The 18280-nt window shown below is 37.6% G+C and overlaps 1 protein-coding gene across 1 annotated transcript in view; it reads left to right on the top strand.

Annotated features, from left to right (window-relative positions):
• Positions 1-17393, top strand: part of LOC117827144 (laminin subunit alpha-3-like) — a 59627-nt gene extending 42234 nt beyond the window's left edge. The window contains exons 41-77 of the mRNA XM_034703637.1: positions 1637-1750; positions 2289-2407; positions 2501-2581; positions 2695-2795; positions 3008-3061; positions 3324-3475; positions 3897-4007; positions 4102-4213; positions 4349-4513; positions 4631-4827; positions 4974-5090; positions 5354-5508; positions 5696-5837; positions 5983-6082; positions 6167-6283; positions 6403-6573; positions 6719-6870; positions 6974-7168; positions 7243-7391; positions 7505-7667; positions 7945-8072; positions 8168-8315; positions 8429-8524; positions 8641-8795; positions 8878-8995; positions 9115-9255; positions 9374-9504; positions 9763-9900; positions 10005-10125; positions 12482-12615; positions 12759-12939; positions 13041-13199; positions 13299-13464; positions 14770-14924; positions 15051-15144; positions 15233-15352; positions 15736-17393. Coding sequence (XP_034559528.1) covers positions 1637-1750; positions 2289-2407; positions 2501-2581; positions 2695-2795; positions 3008-3061; positions 3324-3475; positions 3897-4007; positions 4102-4213; positions 4349-4513; positions 4631-4827; positions 4974-5090; positions 5354-5508; positions 5696-5837; positions 5983-6082; positions 6167-6283; positions 6403-6573; positions 6719-6870; positions 6974-7168; positions 7243-7391; positions 7505-7667; positions 7945-8072; positions 8168-8315; positions 8429-8524; positions 8641-8795; positions 8878-8995; positions 9115-9255; positions 9374-9504; positions 9763-9900; positions 10005-10125; positions 12482-12615; positions 12759-12939; positions 13041-13199; positions 13299-13464; positions 14770-14924; positions 15051-15144; positions 15233-15352; positions 15736-15878 — 4995 coding nt within the window. The 3' untranslated portion in view covers positions 15879-17393. The remainder of the gene's footprint in view (positions 1-1636; positions 1751-2288; positions 2408-2500; positions 2582-2694; positions 2796-3007; positions 3062-3323; positions 3476-3896; positions 4008-4101; positions 4214-4348; positions 4514-4630; positions 4828-4973; positions 5091-5353; positions 5509-5695; positions 5838-5982; positions 6083-6166; positions 6284-6402; positions 6574-6718; positions 6871-6973; positions 7169-7242; positions 7392-7504; positions 7668-7944; positions 8073-8167; positions 8316-8428; positions 8525-8640; positions 8796-8877; positions 8996-9114; positions 9256-9373; positions 9505-9762; positions 9901-10004; positions 10126-12481; positions 12616-12758; positions 12940-13040; positions 13200-13298; positions 13465-14769; positions 14925-15050; positions 15145-15232; positions 15353-15735) is intronic.
• Positions 17394-18280: the final 887 nt, after the last annotated feature.

Below are 18280 nucleotides of genomic sequence, written 5' to 3'. Positions count from 1 at the left end.
TGTGTGTGTGTGTGTGTGTGTGGAGCCGACACACCCAGTTATGTCTGTTGGGTGTTTGAGGAGTGTGATTCAGGTATGAGTTTGGTGTCTGACTTTCCTCTCAGTCACATATTCTTACACAAAAACAGTAACAGACTACACACTTTTCCTCACACATGTATACAAATGGTTTAAGTTTGAACACTTTTGAATGTTTACCTGCTCTTCAAGGTGGAGTCTTTACCACCACACCCCAGCAGCTTGTGAAGAACGCAGCATATTTATTCCTGTGTGTGCCTGCTTGTGCCTGCACCCACATCTGACTGTCTCAAACACTTCCATGTGTGTGTATGGATGCGTGTGCGTGGGCATGTAAACACTTGCATGTGTGTACTTGTGCCCCTGCGTATGCTCATGCTGATCTGGTAGACTGACTCAGGTGGGACATGGGGCGTGTCCTCTTTGAGTGTGAGCATGTGTGTTTAAGAGGCTGAGGCAGGGGAGAGCAGAGCATTGTTTCACACAGACTTAACGAGAGGAATGTTAGATACGCACATGGATAAACGACGGAATACAGGGGTTTTATTCCAGACCCTGCTTTGCTGGACTTTGGTTGGACTTTGCTGTGCCGGCCACAGGGCCTACCATAGAGGGGAGCGATCCCGCTTCACCAGACATCATGACAGATGGGCTCAGAGGATACGGTATCCTTCGCTTCAGGATCAGGGAAATCAGAGGATAGAGTATCCTTCGCTTCAGGATCAGGGAAATCAGAGGATAGAGTATCCTTCGCTTCAGGATCAGGGAACTCAGAGGATAGAGTATCCTTCAGTGAACGACGAGGGTACCCAGGATGTACGATACCCTTCTATATTCGACAGAGGACAGAGAGTTCTGTATCCCTCTGTCAATGACAGTGGGGCCAGTTCTCAGATTCAGGTAAAAAAATCAGTGTGTCTTGAAGTTGAACTCAGCTGTAGATTTCACTCTTATTGTCTCAGGTGTGTGTTTCCAGCTGCTATCTCTGAAAGCAAAGGGCACACCTTAGTTATTTAGCGCTAACTGTTCAAGAAACTCACTTTAGATCAAGCTTGTTGCTGCGTAACACGACAAAACACATGCTAGGGTGAGAAATCTGGGTTTTTATCTTCAAATCGCAGCAGACATTTTTAAAGATTCTTCTACAGTGAAGCAAAAGAAGAACCAATTTTGCTGCACAGCCTATCTGCTGAACTTCAGTCATAATTAGACTTATGTAAAACATTTGTAAATGATTAACAGTGTGATATTATGTAGCCTAAGAGGCTAAAAAATGGCAGCAGTTATATTTTTATGCACGGTTTAGTTACGATCACTCTGTTAATAGTTCTTATCACAGAGCAATGCAAATCAATTTTTACTTATCGGCTGATATTTGCCAAAAACAGACTCCTGTCCTGTTCTTGTAATCCATTAATTATTGATTAATTTCATTTTAAGGGATATAAGATGACATGAGAGGATTTCATTCAGCATATGTCTTAATCTCAGTATCGTTTTTACTCTTACATGGATTCAGTTTTAGTTATACAAAAATACATTTTGATAAATGCGTTAGACTTGTAGGGGTTATTTCAGGTTGTATAATAACGCCTTGTTGTTTTTCTCTCTCTTGCAGAAATGTTCTTCTGGTTTCTACAGAGACAACAGTGGGCCTTACCTCGGCCTCTGTGTGCCCTGCAAGTGTAACGGTCTGGCTGATGAGTGTGAGGACAAAACAGGGAGGTGTCTGGTAAGAAACACACTCATCCCTCAACACATATCAATGACTTCATAACCACAGATCCAGTACAGACACCAGCGTGAGCCACAGTTTAGTCAAAGTCTAGACCTCTTGTCTTCAGGGTACATCTTATAGCTTGTTATTATTTGATATGGCTTCCTAATTTTCCATAGAGGGTCACTCTCAGTCATTGTTTTCCCAGAGTTAGGAGGATGAGTCTTTACACATTTCAGAATCTCAGCCATATCTTTTGTGTTTTTGTTATGCAAGACACTCAAGACCAGGCCTGTGAGTGCAATGCCCGCAGACATCCACACCCCAGCAACTCAAAGCCAAATGGACACAATCAGCTGTACACACTGTCTTTTCTCAGTGCACAAACACTCTTTGTTTGATTGATATGGTGGGGAAAAGTCCCGTCACCTCTCCCTCAGGTGTTTGCAACCTGGCCTTAAAAAGAAAGACTTGATCCTGGTTGATTTGGCAGCAGCATGTATGTGAAAAGCTTCAAAGTTCTCTGGTTTAAAATATACTTTTCTGGTTTCAGAACTGTCAGTACAACACAGATGGGGACCGATGTGAACGCTGCAAAGAAGGTTATTATGGAAACGCGGCTCAAAGGACATGTAAAATTTGCCCCTGCCCATTCAGTGTGCCCTCAAACAAGTGAGTAAACACAAAACAAATCCCTTTTGTATTATGATTTCATGGATATATGTGCGTTAAAAAATTACTCATAATGTGTCTTTCAATTTATAGTTTTGCAGTAGGTTGCATCGAGGAGCGTGGAGATATACAGTGTGTTTGCTCGGCAGGCTACACTGGAGCCCGGTGTGAGAGGTATGTGTTGGTATAGATGGAGAGAAATGATATTGAAATTCTCTGCAGGCACTGTCTATGTTTGAATTATGTGAGTGTCATTCACTTTGTCTGTCTATTCTTTTTCCTCATAGATGTGCGCCTGGTTACTATGGTGATCCACTGACAGTAGGGGGAAGCTGTAAACGCTGTAATTGCAATGGCAATGGTAACAACTGTGATCCCAGGACTGGAGGTTAGTTTATGAACTCTATTTTGAAACAATGAATCACTACACCCAGTTCTGTAAGATCAGCAAATATTGTTTTTCAATTGCATGTTTTTAGATGCCCTTTATTGTGATCTACTTCTTTGTTTGTTTTTTAGCACTATCAAACTCAAAAGATTTCACACAATGTCATTGCCTTCATAAGGAAAATAAGAGGTATCTTTCTTTTGTTTCTCCAGTTTGCAAGAACACGCTGGAGCCAGGAGACACAAACACAGATGAGCAATGCCGAGGTAAATGACCATGAAAGTGACAAACATTGAACAGAACATAAAAAAGAAAAAGTAATAATCAACAGTAATCAATCAAAGTTATTAGGTATAAACTACATAGCTGTTACACAATAATATCAGACTATAAGAGACAACACAGAATTAAAACTAAAAGAAAACAAAAAATAAATAAAATAGATTTTTTTTTTTCCCCCAGCAAAATGCTTATAAAAATGAATTGAGTGTGATCCTTTGCTAATCCCGTTCCTCTTCTACATTGCAGAGTGTGATAACTGTGCCCAGACTTTGATTCATGACCTGGAGAAGTTGGATGAAGAGCTGGTAAGGATCAAGGCTCAGATGGACAACGCCTCTGCCAGCGCCTCCTCTCAGGACAGGCTGAAGAAGCTGGAAAAGGCCATTGCGGACACCAAGGTAACAGGCCAGTATAGTTTAACCCTGCAGTGAAGCTTGAAGGTTACATATGAAGGGGGAGATGAGCTGAAGTGCATTTACAGATGATGGATATTCAGTGTAAAAAATGTTGCTAAATCCTACTGATGAAATTTGTTAGTGGTCATATGATGGTGCCTTCCCTCACGCCTACAGTTTCACACATACACACAAAGAGGAAGGATGTTTGTATTTCGCCAAAGATCTAGATTACTGCTGATAAGTAAATGAAATTCATTTTGTCACATCTTCGGTGTGTCAACACCCGTCAGCGTCAGTGCCAGTGTTTATTGCACTTACTTCCCTCCTCTTATTCCCTCATAATCTCAGAGTTTGAGCGTAGATATATCATCTGAATTTACCTTCATGCAGCTTTTCTAATATTTCTGTTCTCTCTCTGTAGATACTTGTCAACAAATTCAGCTCCACCAGCAACTCTGAAAAGACCAAAGTCAACCAGCTGGAAGAGGACACTGTTACTCTCTCAGATGACATCAGCTCCCTCAAAGACAAGGTAGAGAGCTGCAGACAATGCCTCACAGTTTGTATCTGTATCCAACAATGAAATGTTAAAAATGATTGTAAATGTGTGTGTTTATTTCATTCAGGCAGATAAAAAGGCTGTTGATGCTGACAAGGCAGTGGCAGAGGTTGAGAAAACCCACAAGAAAGCCAAAGAACTGGACTCAGAAATTCAAAATATGCTCAAGAAAATCAAAGGTAAAAGGAAAGTTAGAATAAGAAGCAGTACTGTTCCAGTGTCTTCTTTTCAAGTGTTCTGTTGTGGCCTGTGTTTATGGACAATCTCAGCCTAAATACTTCTTTCACTAAGGTTTTCTTTTTGTGATTCTGAAGCTCTTGTGGATCAACTCAAGGAAAACAACAGTGGTGATTCAGTTCCTAATGAGAACCTGAATACAATGCTTGAAGATGCCCAGCGCATGGTGACTGAAATGGAGAATAGGAACTTCATCCCTCAGAAGACAGCTGCAGACAAAGAAAGAGAAGAGGCCAAGAAATGTATGATTCTTTAATACCAATGCACAAAACCAAAAAAAGCTATTTTAGACATTCCATAAACCTGTTATGTTTTATTCTGTTTTATTGTATTCTGATCTGTTCTGCTCTGTTCTCTAGTGCTGGACCACATCAAGGCTAATGTGAGTAAGCAGTGTGACCAGAACGAGGCTGCAGCAGAGAAGATTCGGGGCCTTCTGAAGGGTTATGAGGACAAGCTGAAGGACCTGGATGAGGCTCTGAAAGAGGCTTCAGACATGGTGAATAAAGCCAACACCCAGAACGGACTGAGCGCTCAGGCACTCAAAGATCTGCAGGTAAATACACAATTTAAACAGTTAATCAGTTCATGAAGTTTGTTGTTTGTTCATCATCTGGAAGAAAAGAAACTCTGGGAATCCTTTATTGGATTTCATTTATATAAAAAATTAAACCGTACCGAACTGATTTATGTTCTCTAAAGAAACGCATCGAGGACTTAAAAAATGAGAAGAAGACTGTTGAGACCCAAATGAACTTGGCAGAAGACGAGCTGCAGAAGACAGAAGATTTGGTGAAATCACTGACAGACAACAAAATGGTAAGCTTTTTAATCTGTTGCCTACACATTTTTTATCTGAAATCTCAAATATTCTCTGCATTCACAAGGACACATTCAAATACTTGTAGCTGTTTCAATAAACGCCCTCATCTCTGATCCCTCAACAGCAGACTATCAAGTCCCAACATGCCATACACTCAGATAATGATCAGTGTTTTTGTATTTGTGCTCTGACGTGATATAAATGGCATTTTTTACTGTTGAATAACTTGCTCCCTTTTCTGTGTTCTTCTGCCCTGTAGGAGTATGAACAGTTAGCAGCAAAGTTGGATGGTGCCAAGACAGACCTGACCAAGAAGGTGAATGACATTACCAAAGCAGCAAGTCAGGAGGAAATTGTTGAGGATGCTGAGGAACACGCTAGAAATCTGGACAAAACTGCAAAGGACCTTGAGAAGTAGGTTTACTGCACACCCAATAAAGACCCAGGTCTAATCAGGCTCTGTAGTTCTTTATAATAAGGAAGATTTTCTTGTTTATGTGGTGCTTTTAGAGCATAATCTGCTCTGTTTTTAAGATTGATGTCACTTGAAACTTGAGGCTTATGTGCATCTTTGGTTTATTTTCTTTCTTTTTTTTTTCAGGTCTGTTAAGGACGCAAGTGAGCGCCCCGAGGTGCGTAACGCCAAAGATGCTATTGATGCCTACAAGAATATCACGGATGCCATTAACGCTGCTGAGGCTGCAGCTAACGAGGCCAAAGCCGCAGCAGACAACGCACTGAATGTAAGTCGTAAAGTCGATACCGTGACCATTTAGTTACTGTACACGCCTCGTGGAATGTTATACATGCATTTAAATGTTGATTAGTATTAAACATAACTTATTAAAAGTTGTACTCTAACCAAATTGTTCCTTTTTCTTTCTTCAGAATGTAAAAACCAAGAAGCTGACAGAGAGAGCCAAAAAGCTGAAAGACACGGGTGATGGGCTGATGCAACATGCAAAAGAAGCAGAAAAAGACCTGAAAGGTACTGTTCTGTTTTTGATCCATTGACTTACCAAGGTAATCCAGGAACTCAGTCACTAATTCTTATTCTTTTTTTTCATTTTAGATGCTACAGATGATCTTACTGACGTGAAGAAGCGCCTCAACGACGCTGACACCAAGAAGAAAGCTCTCCAGAAGGACCTTGTGGATACTAAGAACCTACTTGATAATACTAAGCAAGGTAGAACACATAAAGATGTTTCACAATTAGCCTGACCATTGAACTGATTATATCTGAATTAGTTGGCAGAGTTCACTTTTCTCATCAATTTTCCTTTATAATGTCTTTCCTTTAATCAGGTGACCTTGCTGGTATGATTGATTCTGCCAAGAAGATGGCAGCAGATGCTTCTAAGATTAACAGTGACACTATGGACAGAGTGAACAATATCAAAGAGGAAATTGAAAAGATCAACGTCCCTGCTGGTGGCGCCAACCTGGGAGGTGTGTTGGATGATGTGGACAAGTCAGGTAAAGTGCACTTTTTTTAAATGTCACTTAATTTAACACAATTTCTTTTTTATTTTTATGCTCTAAAAGTTGCATTTGAAAGTAAAAATGTTATTTATTTTTTTTACATTGTGATTAAATTCTCTTTCTAATCTTGTGCCTGCAGTGAATGACCTTCTGAATGCCATCCCATCCTTGAATGATAAGATCTCAGAGGTGGAGAACCTGACGTCACAGTTTTCATCAATCAACAACATAACTGACAACATCAGGAAGATCAAAGATCTCATTGAACAAGCCAGAGACGCTGCAAACAGGGTGAGGTCTCATTCTGTTCAGACTTTTATGTCCATATCAAACTGACGTGTTCATGTGTTTGTCATCAATGGTTCTTATATCTTTTTTTTTTTCTCTTCTCTAGGTTGTGATCCCAATGAAGTTCACAGGTGATGGCTACGTGGAGATGCGTCCACCAAGGGACTTGGAGGACCTTAGGGCCTACACAGCCCTGTCTCTGTCTCTGCAGAGACCTGAAGGCAGAGGAGATGGGAGACGCAGGCGCAGACAGGCCAGAGACAAAGCAGACATGTTTGTGATGTACCTCGGGAACAAGGATGTAAGGGACTCACAATGATGTTAATGTTTTAATGTGAGGATTAAGTTTTTGATTGTAATCAAGGTCTCTTTTAGTCTTCTAAGAACTACATCGGGATGGTTCTGCGTGAAAACATACTGTACGGTGTGTACAAGCTCAATGGAGCTCATTATGAGATAAAGACAGCTTTCATCACCATGTCTAAGGATGAGCCAGCCAAGTTTGACAAAGTGGACCTAAGCAGGTAAACAGACAATGACATTGTGTCATAACTCTCCCATTGTGATGTTAATTTTCATGATCTACTCTTGATTTGAATTTTTTTTAAGACCAAGTATTTTTTCCCTCATGATTTAGAATTTACCAAGATGTACAGATGAAGCTCACCAAAGACATCACCTCGACCGACGTTCATACAACGATCATGGCCAGCCACAAAGGAGATCAGAAACAGAACCTCCTGGACCTTGCTCCCAGTGATGTTGTTTTCTATGTTGGAGGTTATCCCGATGACTTTACTGTAAGCGGCATGACAGCTGAAAAGCTGTTGTTTATGATATGTTGTTCCTTTCTTTAAAATACCTCATAAATAAAATGATTTAATAGTAAAACAACCAGAGGCACAAACATAAAATGAAGATAGTTAGGAAGGAAACAATATGATACTGTATATGTAAAAAGATCATTGTGATGCTATCTATTTAAAAAGTCAAAGTTTATTTTATTTTTGACTAAGATAATTTTCCTAATACGTCTCTGATTACCTCTTATTATACCTTTGTTTTGCTTCCCTTCAGCCTCCAGCTCCACTGAACTTCCCTAAGTACAAGGGTTGCATTGAGTTCTCCTCCTTTAACGACAAAGTGGTCAGTCTCTATAACTTCAAGAATCGAGTGAACATCAATTCCGTATTACCATGCAAGAGGTACAGTACATCCTATCATGATTTTGGTTAAAAGTAACTGGACTTCTCTGCCTTTTCTGTGGCTGCATTTAAACTTGTTTGTATCCTGCATCCAGATATGTATCTATAAAGGGTTCTGACTACTATGAAGGCACTGGATACAGCAAAGGGGTTATTGAAAAAAAAATAACTACTCCCATCGTCTTCGTGATGTCAATCAACTCACGATCTGAAAATGGTCTGCTCTTATACATAGGAAGTGAGGTAAATGAAAGCTTCTATTTTTCATGTTTTATCCTACGTTTGATGAGGTTTTATTGGAACAATGTGCAGGTTCTTTGCTAACATCTGATAACAATACTTCCACTTTCTCATAGGATAAATACTTAACTGTGACAATAGAGAAGGGCAAGGCTGTTGTACACAGTAATGCGCTCACAGGACCAGCTGTATCAGGCGACAAAATACTCCCGGTGAGTAAATATTTTGGTTTCTCCAAACTGCAAACTATTTTCTGCAACCAAATAACATTTTTTAATTAAATGATCTTTAATTCTTAAATTGCATGTTGCTTTTCTACCCTGTGCAGACAAAAGATTGGGAATCCATCACTATCATTAAGACTGACGCAGAAGTAATCGTCCGGGGAAAGAGTACAGTCCTAGCTACAGCCAAGGTTGGATTCAAAAACAGTGAAGTGAAAGAATACTACATTGGTGGTGCCCCAACAGAAATGAGAGAAAAGTATGAGATCATCCATTTTTACCTTGTCATAATTGTGTGTTGTGAGTTTTTATATCAAATAACTTGTTTGTTCTTTTCTCAGAGATAAGATCACCATGCAGCCGTTCAAAGGATGCTTGAAGAATATGAAGCAGAATGGCAATGTTATTGTACCTGTGGAGCAATTGGGCGTCAGCAGTGGTTGTCCCGAGGACTCACTGGTAGGAAGTTAACACGTTGCATCCCAGAGCACTTATGAACACTTACATCTATACTTAAGCCACACTTGACTTATGTGTCAACTGGTTTACTGATTCATGATGTCTGTTTTCATGTCTAGGCTACCCGTACAGCAGAGTTCAGCATGGGGAGCACCCTGTCAGCTGACCTCGAAGGCTTCAGTCTGGTCGATGATGTCACCGTCTCCGTAGGATTTAAGAGCACCAAGAATGAGGGTCTCATCCTGCAGGACAAACAACAGGTCAGTTACTACACTGTTTCTGAAACCATGTGCATTAATTGTGACTTTTAAGATTGCTTTGTGATGGGACTGCAAGCTGAAGTGTTTTTTTAAATCTTTATTTTGTTCTGCTTTTTAGGCTAATGGCATTAATCTTTCATTGGAAAACGGCCATATGGTTCTCATTTTCAATGACAAGATCTGGAAATCAAACAACAAATACAGCGATGACCAGTGGCATTATTTGACCGTAACCAAAAGAGCAGGAAGGTATGAAAGGGGCAATGATTTCACATTCAGACACATGTCTTGTAACATCACCGTATAGATTTGACCGTATCTTTGCTATGGTGTTTTTTAAGGTACAATTACAAAGAGGCCATTTAATATGACAACCTTTTCCAGAATTTTCAATCACACAACTTCCAATCAATGTTATAATAAAAAGAAAACAAACTACAAATACTCATAAGCTGCTTGATCCATAAGCTTATGTACAAATACATATCTCCATGATTTTTTAAACAGAATTGAGCTGATTGTTGACGATATAGATGAGGGTCAAGTGCAGAGTGGCAGCTCTTCCATCAGCGGCAGCTCAGGTGGCACAATGATCCTGGGTAATGAGAAGTTCGAAGGATGTGTGTCCAACCTGTACACAAGAAGGTAATTTAGCTTCAGTTTGAATGGCACAGATTAATAAACAATCTGCAATACCTGTCCTTTGACATTTCAAGATGAATCACACCTTTTATTTTTTCTGTTCCCAGGCCAAACAATCTGTACAAGGCAGAGGACTTAAGCAGTTTTGACTCCACTGGAGATGTCTTGCTGGATGTTTGTTCTGCTGACAGTCCTATTCAACTGATGCTGGACCGCACTTCTAGGAAGGTGAGTGTTTGTTTTACATGCCCATATGTACTACATACTGTAACCCATAACAGAACCTTATTTTTGAACAATTCCAATATGTGTTGTTGTAAAAACAGAAGAATACAGACTTCCATATGAAAAACCTTGAAACGAGCTATCCTGGGGTTATATATTTGTATTTTTGAACTGTTAAGACTGATCTTATTAGCATGTACACTATGAACTTGGTGAGATGATGATTGATTCCTCTCACTAGCAGTAAGTCAAACTGATCTATATATCTTTATTTTTGTTGTATTTATTGAAACTACTCTTTTTATGAAGGCACATTATTCTCAGTATTTTTCTCATGATGACATTGTCTACATTCTGTTTTGCTGCCTTATATTTACAGAGATGAAGAAAAGAGGAGACTTCAGACCTGCTGACGCTGACAAGAATTTATAATATTGATTTGAAAAAGTGACAGTTTTGACACAAATGTTCATGTTAAGTTCACCCACCTGCAGTGTACTACAATAAAACAAAGGTTGCATGAACATTCACAACATTATAAGAATTGTAAAATGTCTTGTTTCAATGTCTACATTATTTAAAATCTACTAACAACTTAAAAATCATTTCATGTCTTGTTTCTTTCTTTCGTGTAACTCAGTAATCCACATCTTATCACTTAATTCTGTTTATATACTGTCAGAAATAGAAACCTCAACATAACTAATCATACCATTCATATCTAATAAACAGAAAAAAAGAACCTGCATCTGAGTTTCTCACCATTTACTGACACATTATCCTGTAGTGTTAAGTTGTGAAAACATGATAATGAGTTTTATATTTGATTATTAAGAAAGAGAGGTTTATCAGATCAATTCTATGAGTTTATTTTAAGTTCTGTGAGATATGTTTTTTTGTAATTTGAGGCTACACAGACCAGTTGACCTTAAATGTATCAATATTCCACCATCCAAACTCTACATGGAATCCCAGCATTCTGGTTGAGAAGCGCGGATCCTCATGTTAAATGAAGTAGCCAATGAAAAGTTGGTATAACTAGGCTTTAAAGTGAAATTCTCTAGACCCATTAGAGCTTCATGTGTTCAGAAACTAAATCACTGTATGTTTTTAAACGCATGATTTCATAATTTCTTCAACTCACTGTTGATCTTGCATGATAATCATAACTTACAAGACTTACGAGTTTGATTAGGAGCGTCACACTGAATGAGGACCCCTGCCCGACAACCCTTGACACGCAAAGCTTGCCTGATTCATGAATTCTCAGCTGATGTATGAGTTCATCCAAGTACATTAACCACCACAGTCTAGACTTTAAACAAAGGAGAAGCAGGTAGACAAAAATACAACTAATGGTGCTCTGACATTCAGTCAAGATTCATGAGGTTATCATTATTGCATTATGGAATATCTTATCTTGTATAGCGTTTTTACAGTATAGGGAATACTTGCAGGGTTGTTTGTAGTCTTACAATTCTGCACACCTGCAACAACTTTATTCCTCTTCTTTCATGTTTGCCAATCACTCAGATCATGTGAGAAACCACTTCCCTGCATGATACACCCAACAGTATAATAAGCCCAACACAGAAACCCTCACTTTTTCAACCCACCAATACCATAAACAAAGTTTGTGATGGTTGAGAGAGTATATAAAAAAATGTATCTCATGTAACATAAGCTTATCAAATCTTTAATTTTCATGCTGCATTACAAAATCCATACTGACCCATCATTAATGAAGACCATGATAAATCATAACAACTTGGTTGCACTCAGATACTCAACAAAATCCATGAAATGCTTTTGTTTTAACTCTCTGAGAGACATCTACTGTATTTTTGGCTCACTTAAACAGCAACGTTCTTGATACATGACAGAAACTAGTATCTAACATTATTTCTAAATTTTGATAGCACAAGACTTGCCTTGTTAGCTCTGTGATTCTAAAATGTTCAGTGCTTTTAAACATCTCAAATGATAGCCCGCTAAATTTAAGCAATGGCTTTAAGAGAGTAATAGCTCAGCTTTTTTCAAAACTTTATTTCTTATATTTGATTGAACACACAAGTTTAAATTATTTCTTGATTATGAAGATCATTACTTTATACATATCCCAAGTGTTCATTTATGTTTGTAATACTGAGTTAAGAGCATCTCTTATTACTGCAGTATATACAGTACACTATTTCAAATATTTAAACTCTTGTTGTCCTCAAACCACTTTACATGAATGTAGTCACCCATCTTTTTTTATTCACAGAGTGAAACCCCAATGGAGACTTTCTACAGTCATTTAAGAAAATAATGATTTGACTGCTGTCATAATTGTTTCATGTTTATGATTATACTATAGGATGGTGTAATGCGGGTGATAAATGAGAGTCTGTCAGAGTGTGCGTTACCAGCCCTGGTTCAACATGCCTATCGTTTGGGTGGCCCTGTTAGCAGCCTGAGTTACAGCCTGCCCCTACAAGTCCTGCAGCCCAGGTGAGAAAACTTCTCTCATGGTTTCACAATTGGCATACATGCACACATAGTTCAGATTTAGAGATGAAAAATGTCCTCTATCACCTCAAGGAGCCAACACACACAGAACAATTGAAGGTGATGTCTTTGTTCTCCCTCTCCAGGCCTCACTTCTCTCTGGATATCAGGACTCGTTCCCCTGAAGGCCTGTTATTCTTTGCTTCGACCAGAGGAGGGCGCTCTCATCTTGCTCTATACATATCAAAAGGCAGGATCAGACTGTCTGTGGGCAAACAGAAAGAGATCTTCAACAGGGAGAAGTACAATGATGGAAAGTGGCACTCGGTCAGTGGATTCATACAAACGCAACATATGTGAAATTTTAAATCTGCTTATAGAATAAAGCTAAATGTTTTGTTGTTGTTGTTGTAATGTGCTTCCTTTAGGTCATATTCAGCTTGGAGAGAAAGAAGTTTCGATTGGTAGTAGATGGTATCAGAGCTCAGGATGGTCAGTTGACGAATAGTGAGTTGACTTCCATGCAGCAGTTTGTGTCGCCTGTGTACCTGGGCAGTCCACCTGAGTCCCTTCACAAAGAGCTAAAGGTAAAACAAGTTCACACAAGCATAAACATAAGCTGGTTTTCTTCTGAAACTCTAATATCTTTACAAATTAATTTGTGTTGTTGTTTTCCTTACTTTTAGTCCAAAGCCCTTCCAAAGCAGAGTATGTCTGGCTGTATCCGCAGTTTCAAAATGAATGGAGCGCCAATGTCAAATCCAACCACAAACCATGGTGCTGGGCCCTGCTTTGATGGACAGACACAAAGAGGAGCTTATTTCTCAGGGAATGGAGCACATGTGACTATCAGTAAGTACATCTCTATGATGGAACCATGTGGTGATACTACACAAGCATTTCTAATGACTGCAACAATCGCCATTAGTTCTGATGGCAAGCAATAGAAGTACAAATGCATCTGCACAGTTGAAAATACTTAGGTATACCGACATAGCATAAAAAGTGCAAGAAAAGATGATTATCCTCTATCTGATAGATAGATATATATACTTTAAAAAGTAATACAAGGGGAAATAAACTATTTACTGTCATGTTTAAAAGCCACTCAAGGGAATTTGTTTAAAAAGATACAAATATAAATTTCTTACATAAACATTCTGTAATTTCTTATTTTACAGGTTCAGTAGTTCCTAATCATGTCTGAGGTACTGGGGGAATATCCCTAATTGTATACTTAAATTAAATTCTTGTTATTTATATATATTTTTTTATTGAGTTAATGGTGTGAAAAACAAAACCTAAGAGAAAAAAATTGAGCAAAATAGGAGATGTCACAAGGAATTGTATGGGAAAAAAGCTGCTTCATTTGAAATAACAGGAATAACAAACAGATCTAAATTGATTTCTGGGAAATTTATACATTCCTCAAAATTTTGAATTAAAATATCCAATTTTGTTTTCTGTGCTATTGCATAAAATTCAGATTTTTTTTTATCATGCATGTTTCACTTACGAGTTAATATCAGATATGCACTGATATTAACTCATTAATTTAGATATTGGTTTGATTTCACTCATGAACACTGTTCCCACTCTCTGTAGGATAGGGACAAAACATTGATTTAGCAGTAAATTGTCACCCTGACTCATACAATACAATCAGATCCATAGTACAATATATCAATTTGAGTTCATAACGATATTATGTGTTGTAGGTGTATTTCAATATATAAGAATATCATGAATGAGTTCCATATTTTCCATCAGCTACGTCAGAAAGTGATTCATAGTAAAGGAGCAACCAACCAAGTATTGAGTTAATCAATGAAAGGAATTTTTGAGAAGTCAGACATTTCTGTATTTTAAATCCTTTTTTTGATTGATCTTAGGAAATGCTCTCATAATCTGAAATGCAGGATTTCTGGGTTTAAGCCATTATCATCAACATTTAAACTAAAAAAGGGCTTGTCGTGTCGAATCATATTTTAAAACACCATACATACATCGTATCGTATCATATATGTTTCAAGTTTACATGTCAGTTACTTCAAACATATATTTTACGGCTGTGTCCTCATTGTTTGATACATTGTTTAAAAAAAGATGTCTATAATAAGGATGAACATAATAAACTTGATGTTTTCTGTGTCCCAGATGACTCCTTTGTTGTGGGCTCCAGCTTTGAACTTCTGTTTAACATTCGTCCACGAAGCCTGACTGGACTCCTGCTGCATGTTGGTGATTCAAACAGGAGCCAGCATGGACCTGCACTGGATCACTATCTCAGTGTGTATATGCTCAGAGGAGAGGTAAGGCTACTTTTATAATCATACCACATCAGTCATTTGTTCTGCCCTTAAACCCTTCAGCATTTTTTTTGTATGTATTTGACAAAAAGTGAAAAGCATTGTGTTTGGACCTACTTCAATTAATAGGTGGTCGCACGAGCAAACAATGGAAAAGGGGAATTCATGGTGTCAGTGAAGCCAAAAGCTTCCTTGTGTGATGGAACATTTCATAAGATTTCAGGTAAAATGCACAAAATATCTTCATAAAAGACATAATTTAAGATGAACTAACTTTGCTACCATAACACAACTTTACTTGTGTTTTGTAGTGATCAAAAGGAAAAATGTTGTGCAGCTGCATGTGGACACAGTAGACAATTACAAGATTGGACCACCATCTTCTATGACAGCTTCGACCAAAAACTCCTTGTATGTGGGTGGCATTCCTGGTGAGTGTTGATCTGTTAAACTGGAAATGAATCCACTTATATCTGACCTTATTGATGCATCATTGATGTTTGAAAATATCAGTGATACTGTGGTTATGTTAGGCCAAACTTAAAGCCTTGCTGGTCTTGAATATAAGTTCACATTACATAAATACTCTCTAAAAAGAATATTGTGAAAACATTCTAAAATTGATCAACAAGTGTTAAAAGTGTTTCTATAAATCACGTTACTTTGTAAACTTAGGGGCAAAGTTAACAAAAAGGAAACAAAATCCCTGTTATTTCAGTTTGCATGCCATCAGCTCATAACTTTAAATAAACCAGTTAAGAGATATATCCTTATCTTGCCCATCAATGATGTTCATGCTACCTTTCTGCTGCAGATATGTTGATGCACCAGACACTCCCCGTCACATCATCCTTTGTTGGATGCATCCAGGACCTTCGGATCAACAGTGAGCCCGTCTCTTTTGACCGTATGTCTGCTGTGTTTGGTCCAGTCAACCTCAAAGAGTGTCCTGGCTGAAGGACTACATCTCATTCAGTGTAATCATTCAACAAAACCTGGGACCATGTCCACCGCCAACCATGTGCAATCTGTTACCATGACAGAGAATGTGTTTGTGTGTGAGAATGTACATATTATGAGGAGTGTGTGAGTGTTTGTATGTGAGGCTGTGTATTTGGATGTCTGTATAAGATAGAGATCTGAGCAGTAGATTACTCTTTGATAGTATTCTGTGCTTGGTTAAACATTTCTGTATTTATTTTTGATAACTTCATGTATTATGGCACGGATTGATGAATGAATATTCTATTATTTGTTTAACACTGATGTGTTGGTCTGTTCATTTCAAATGCTACTGAATATGCTTGTGATTGGTCAGGGCTGACGTGTGAGCAATCCAGCACTTTAAGTAAACAAATGATGCTTTTGTGGTGGTGCTTTAATGGAAATCAACATTATAGTTTATTTTTTTGTTTCAAAGTTTATACCAGAATTGTTGTGTTTACACCCACGGTGCTCAACTCAGTGACATTTCAGGGGCTGTCAAGCTATTTCATATTAATGTCCAAATACCAGCATTTAGATGTATGCATTTTTAACTGGTTAGTAGACATGGAGTCTTCACACAGGCAATTAAATCACATGTTGTTCCCTATGTTTTATTACTGTTGTTCTAAATTAATTTTCCATGTTGCATTCCTTTATGTTGCGTTATAAAGTTTTGTGTAGCTTTACGCTTCAGTTACACCAGAAAACAGCATGTACTGAATTTTATGGAGCAGAGTCTATGAGTTTTAAAAAAGTATCAAACCAAACACTTGTAGTACAATTCTTACAATTTATGTTTGGGACCATTAACCAGCATTATGATAAAGCTGAACATAATATAACAAAAAATATACTGTATTTGGTTCATTGAAACTCCTGGCAAGTGTTTACTTTTTGTTTTGTACTTGTGTGGAAATATTTGTGATATAAAGAAGAAATATGCATGAGGATTGGACATAATTTAACATGCATTCCTATCTTGTGACCACCGATTTGTAATCCTTTTTGTAATCTTTTCAGTTAATGATCTTTATAAATATTTCTCAGTGCCATAAGTAGGTCTGAAGTGTCTTTTAATTGGTGTTCATGCTCACATCTAACACAAATGTGTGTATTGAATTGTGCATTTTTGCAGAAATCCGGGAATAATTGTTGAATTAAACACAGCAAATGTATTTACTCTGTAAGACTATGCAAATATAATTTGATTGTTTTTTGCGTATTTTCTAAAATTGGTAGTTATAAGATACTAAATATAATTTCTCTTAACGTTTGACTGGCAGCATGAGATTTGATAAATGTTGGGCTATGAAGTGATAACCTAAATTATGTGTACAGATCTTTTCAAAGTTGTGGTAAAATATGGGAAACATCTTTGATTTAACTTGATTTAGATAATAAAATCATGACTTTATTCAAATTTAAAAAAGAATTCATCAGAAATACACTCATGAGTGAAGATGTTGTGACACAGCCAATAGGATCTACAACTCAACAATATCAATATTTGTCAAATATTTTGGTATTTTATGTATTTAAAAATAATAAAGGTGTTAGCTGGAACTCCTGGACACATTTTTTATAAATTCCCCTCACTTACTGTTTATACAGTCTATGGTACGGAAGAGGATTAGGGCCACAATAAGGTCAATTTTGTTCTGAGATTAAAGTCAGAATTCTGACTTTTTTCCCTTGAACTCTGACTTTAATCTTGGAATTCTGACTTTTTCTCAGAATTCTGACTTTAATCTCGGAATAATAATAATTAAAAAAAATTTGACCTTAATTTTTATTTTTTTCAGTTGCTCTAATCCTCTTCCGTACAATGGTTCTCCCGCAGTGACCTCTCAAACTTTAGAATGAGGCAGAAGTCACCACGCCCACTCTTATGATGCCTTCACTGACTTTATGAATTGATAAGTGAAAGTCATGCGAAAAAGGTAATGCACCAAATGTAACCCTTTACAGTCAGGAACAATAGTAGCATTTTAGCTATATACCTTACTGATGCAGTCTATGCTATATACACGCTTGGTAAAAAATAAATTAATAAAAGCGATATAAAAAATTCAATCTGTGATACTTTGTGATGATAGACATGTACGTGAAATTTCCTATCATGTGACGGAGGGGGATTAATTCACAAGGAAAAAGGTGGCAATAAAGAGCGCACAGGCAGGACAAGACAATATTAGTTATTAATAAGTTTATCAAAATAAACAAATTAAAGGTTAAAAAATATTTATTTTTCGTATTTTCCCATCTTAACTCTCTTAACTCAATTTTATTTATAAAAGATAAGATAAGATAAGATATATTACTTTATTGATCCCCGGGGGGGAAATTCAGTTGTTACAGCAACCCAGACATAA

The sequence above is a fragment of the Notolabrus celidotus genome, chromosome 15 (genome assembly GCF_009762535.1).
Source record: "Notolabrus celidotus isolate fNotCel1 chromosome 15, fNotCel1.pri, whole genome shotgun sequence".
NCBI lineage: Eukaryota > Metazoa > Chordata > Actinopteri > Labriformes > Labridae > Notolabrus > Notolabrus celidotus.
The sequence above is the reverse complement of the archived record's forward strand: the minus strand, read 5'-3'. Positions and strand labels throughout refer to the sequence as shown.